At 55.8% G+C, this 4,632-nt stretch overlaps 1 protein-coding gene across 1 annotated transcript; it reads left to right on the top strand.

The window, feature by feature from the left end:
• Nucleotides 1–1,295: 1,295 nt before the first annotated feature.
• Nucleotides 1,296–2,342, top strand: LOC128076056 (testis-specific serine/threonine-protein kinase 6-like). Its single transcript, XM_052673362.1, has one exon. It carries the CDS (start codon nucleotides 1,419–1,421, stop codon nucleotides 2,247–2,249), a length of 831 nt encoding a protein of 276 aa, XP_052529322.1. The 5' UTR covers nucleotides 1,296–1,418; the 3' UTR covers nucleotides 2,250–2,342.
• Nucleotides 2,343–4,632: the final 2,290 nt, after the last annotated feature.

A 4,632-nucleotide genomic window follows, 5' to 3' on the forward strand; every position in this document is an offset into this window, starting at 1 on the left:
CCTGGAAGGTGGTACCTACAGCCTGTCTCTGGTTCTCAGTGCCCAGTCGACAGAAATGCAATACCTGTGAGCAGAGCGCATGGAGCTGCAGTCAGGTGTTCTACTCAAAAACTTGATCAGGTCTCTGGTACCGGAGAACAACATCCCCCGCTCCACAGTCACGCCTCACTCGCGCCATGGCTGCTTGGCAGGACGTGCATGCGTGAGCAGCTGCTCTCAAGGGTGAAGCACAGCAGGAGTAAAACTTGGTCTAAACTCTCTGAGCAGCACCTCGAGAGCTCCCTGAGAGCTGCTGAGATGGCCATCAAGCCCGAGTGACACCTTGGTTTGTGGGAAACCGAGGCAGCCCCTCTTCTGTGGGGGCAGCCCGGGCAAGCCAAAAGGCTGGGCACCCACAGATTAGCTGCTGTCTTCCCACGGAGGAAATACACACCCATAAATAGTGGAGTTCCTGGCAACCATCGGCGTGTAGTTTAGCTCCCATGCAGACCTGGAAATTGCCTCTGCCATTAGCAGCAGAGCATTTGTGCCAAAAGCAGGCAGAGGACGTCTTCTTCAGCGGCTGGGTAGAAGCACAGGAAAGTCCTAGCAAACGCAGCCTCATCAAGGTTCTGGTGTGTTTTGTGAGCAGAAGCGGAGCAGAGGGGCCACTCTCAAGCAAGTCACTGCTGTTGCCCGACTGCACAGCCCTCAGGCACTGCCCGCGTCTCCTCTCCCCTCCTGCTCTCTGCCTCCTGCTCCCTTCTTCTGAATCCACTCCTGGTGACCCCCAGCTTACAACAAGGGAATGCCTCGCTGTTTGCATCGTTACCATTTTTGGTTAAAATCACGGGAGCGCAACTCAAAGAAGTTCACAAAGCTGTTTCTGCTGAAAGAGCAGGCTCCCCTTCCGCACCGCCCCAAGCTGGAAAGCCCACCTTGAGAAACCATTTCCTGCACCGTCATAATCAAAAACTAAATCTTGACACCCAGCCGAGGTGTCCTGTAATTAGAGGTGGTACAAATCACTCTCTGGTGCCATTTTGCGTAGTTCTGATTTTAATACCTGATTTTAATATCCTGCAGAAAATAGCTCTGGGTCTCCAAAGTGATTATTTGCTCCAGAACAGTCACATTTAAACTCTTGTCATCAGACAGTCCCTGTTCTGACAACTCAAGAGCAGAAACAGGTAAATATATATATATGTACATATATTCAGTGCTGGCAGTTCTCCCAGTGCGTATGCATGACGAGCTGGGACACCCAGGAGCAGCGCAGAGCCGTCGGACCACGTTGACATCGCAGTCATAGTGAGGCACTGTCACACTTTGTCGCAGTGCCTGGGTGGACCCTCAGCCCCACAGGGCACCTGTGGAACCACTGCAGGTTTGTGAAGGTCGACTGCAGGCACGCTTTCGTCCTATGCGGACCAGCTAAGATGCCAAACACTGACAAAGACAAGAAGCTCCTCCACAAGCTGGGCTTCACGCTGGGGGAGACCTTAGGAGAGGGTGCGTTCTCCACGGTGAGGGCGGCCACCTCCCCCAAGTACACGGTCCCCCTAGCTATCAAGATGGTGGACAAGCGAAGGGCCTCTCCAGAATTTGTGGAGAAGTTTCTGCCCCGGGAGCTCTCCATCCTGCGTGAGCTGGATCATCCCAACATCGTGCTCATCTTTGAGATCTTTGAGCTGACCGACGGCATGGTCTACATCGTGATGGAGTCGGCAGCCTTCGACCTGCAGCAGCGGCTGCAGCAGCTGGGCAAGCTGCCCTGCGTCCCCGACGCCCGGGACATCTTTGTGCAGGTGGTGGGGGCCGTGCACTGCCTCCACGACCGCAACATCGTGCATCGTGACCTCAAGTGTGAGAACACACTGCTCAGTGCTGATGGCCGCCAGGCCAAGATTGCTGGCTTTAGCCTCAGCAAGGAAATGAGCAGCTACCCAGAACTGAGCAGCACCTTCTGCGGAACAGAAGCCTACATGGCCCCGGAGATGTGGCTGCATTACCCCCACGATGCCAAGAAGTTGGACATCTGGAGCCTGGGGGTGGTCCTTCTTGCCGTGGTGACTGGCAGCTTGCCCTTCCACGGCTGCCTCTGCAACACCATCCAGCATCAGAAGGATGGGGTCCAGCACCTGAGGGGGGTGTCCGCGCTGCCGGAGCCCTGCCAGGCCCTCCTTGTCCAGCTGCTGCAGTTCTTACCATCCTCCCGGCCCAGCGTGGCGCAGGTGGCCAGCAACAGCTGGCTGAAGGGGGATATCTAAGGGGAATCCTCCCCAGAGAATGTGCCAGGACAGCCAGCTTTTGGTGCAATAAATGCTGTTGAAGAAAAGCTCTTGAGCAGTTTGACTAGCAGGGCGTGGGTGGGATTGAACTTCAAGAGCTGGCAAGACTTGGTCAAGAACTTGGTCAAACCCCTTCACAAAGCAGATGAATAAACCTGCCATCGGTTAGGCTTCAGGCTCTGGTCGCTGTATTGAGTGAGGGGTTAGAGCACACCACGGAGCTGCTCGCATAGCAGTGGCTGTCTGAGCAAATAAGGGGGCCAGGCCCAAGCTCTCCCACTGATCCAGCTTTGGTAGCCACTGGCCTGTACTGAGCTTTAGATCACACCGGAATACTCAAAAACAAACAAACAAACAAAAACCCTCACAGCAGAATGTTTACAAGCAATCCAACAGCATTACCGACCCAGAAGTTCTGGGGTGGCTTTCAGATCCATGCCTTAACTTCAACCACGTCTTGCAGGCATGGAATAATGACAGCATTCAAAGTCTCTGCCCAGAGGTACCGGATGAGAAAGAAACATCCTGGCCACAGAGGCAATCAGCCTAGCAATCACGGTCACCCCCACGGCTCTGTCTTTTCAGGTGCTTCAGTTGTGAAGAACAGAAGTCAGCAGTAGCCAAAATGTAATTGCCAGATGTATGCATTGCTTGCTGTCCCATGTTTTCACGGGTCTATGCTTAGCCTTGCAAATTCTAACTCACTGCAAAGTCTGCGTGTCTGCAAGAGTAAAAACGGCTGTCGTCTTGGGAGCCCAAGGTTCCTTGTCCAGGCAGAGCCAGCTGTGGGAGCAAGCATGGCACTTGGGGCTTGCTTGGGATTTTGCCTGGAGGAAAGCTGGAAATCTGCAGGAGTGGAGCTAGCACAGCTGATGGGGGCAACCACGACATGGGGTGTGAGTGCCCTCTGGTCTGTGCAGAATGTAGTTAGGCAATTTGGATCCCTTATTCAGAGCTGGGAGAGAGCCTTCTGCTTTTTTATGTTCCTATGAGTTCTTATGCCCAGGTCTTGTGAATTCGTGAGATAAGGAGTTGGCGAGAGAATTCAAACGTCTTTCTGGGGTGTTAAATGTTGGTGGATTTATTATCAAGCAAGAGCTACAATCTGATTGAAGGTCTGTAAACCAGAGAAGTTGTAAAGCACAGTTGTAGAATCAGGTAGGATTACAGAATGGCTTGGGTTGGAAGGGACCTGACTGAGGCAGGTGAGGGCATATCTCACTCCCTCAGGCGGAGGGAGGGGCCCAGTTAAATCGACCTGCCACGGGTGGAGAGGATTGTGTCCTCTAGCAAGATGGGCTGTTGTCTCAGGCCAAGGTCTTGGTCTCATCTTGGAGCCAGCGTCGCAGTCTCGGCATGCCTGGGCGAGATCAGCTCTGAGAAGTCGCCTGGTACTGGTGGCCCGACACCGCTACTCTTCCTGCCTTGTGATGCAGCAGCAGCAGCAAACCCTGAGCAGCCGCCCAAGCGCCCTCCTGAGCAGATTGCGCCGTGGCCGGCGCTCACCGCGACTCGCGCCAGAAGACGGGAGAGATTCTTGTTGTCCAGGGGCTTCAGGCACAAAGACCTCTTCCGTTCCTCTGCCGCTAGAGACAGAGGCTGCTGCTGGCAGATCAGGCAGCTCGCGGGTGCCGCTGGCAGATGTTGGTGCCTCAGCTGCGGGCACGTGCTGTGCTGCGGCTGCCTGAGCCACTGCCTGCTCTGGTGGCAAGGTGGGCACGCTGGCCGTGTCTCCCTGCGGGACCCCATTGCCGGGCAGTGTCTCATTCTCTTCCAGCTTGTTCTCCTGCAAGAGAAGGCAAGAAGAAAGAAGTGAGTTGGGACATTTCCCTGGGTTGCCCTCCATGGCTCTGCTGCAAATGCTCCTGCAACCTGTCCTGGTGGCGCAGCCGCATGGGCCGCTGCCACCCTGCTCCACAGAGCTGGCTGGGAAGAGAGCAGCTCCTCATGTGGCACCTGCTGGGCCTGGGGGCTCCCTGCAGCAGCCCCCGCCATGCCCCGACAGCTGACCACGCTCGGTGCGGCTCAGTCTGACAGGGGGTCGGCCCACCTGTCTCCTCCAGCACTTCCCGACGCCTGGACTCACCATGGCCTGGGCTGTGTCCTGCAGAGGAATGGCACAGGCTGTTGGCTCATGCAGACACGGCCTCTGGCTCTCATCCCTCGCCGCTGGGCTCTGTTCGCTCAGGAGAGATGAAGCTGGAGCGTTCTCCTCTTCCGCTGTTGGTGTGGATGCTGGCATCCCATGGCCATCGTGCGTATCACCTCCAGCCTTGGCATCTGCGTGCCTTGAGGCAGGAAGAGCCGTGCTCTGTGCCTGGCCATCTGACTCTCCCAAAACCTCTGTGTCCGTGATGCTGGA

This window comes from Tympanuchus pallidicinctus, unplaced genomic scaffold (assembly GCF_026119805.1).
Source record: "Tympanuchus pallidicinctus isolate F22 unplaced genomic scaffold, pur_lepc_1.0 scaffold13, whole genome shotgun sequence".
In the NCBI taxonomy this organism is placed as follows: domain Eukaryota; kingdom Metazoa; phylum Chordata; class Aves; order Galliformes; family Phasianidae; genus Tympanuchus; species Tympanuchus pallidicinctus.

What these genes read in the sequence shown, in the direction of transcription:
- LOC128076056 (XM_052673362.1), top strand. Translation starts at nt 1,419, where the DNA reads ATGCCAAACACTGACAAAGACAAGAAGCTCCTCCACAAGCTGGGCTTC.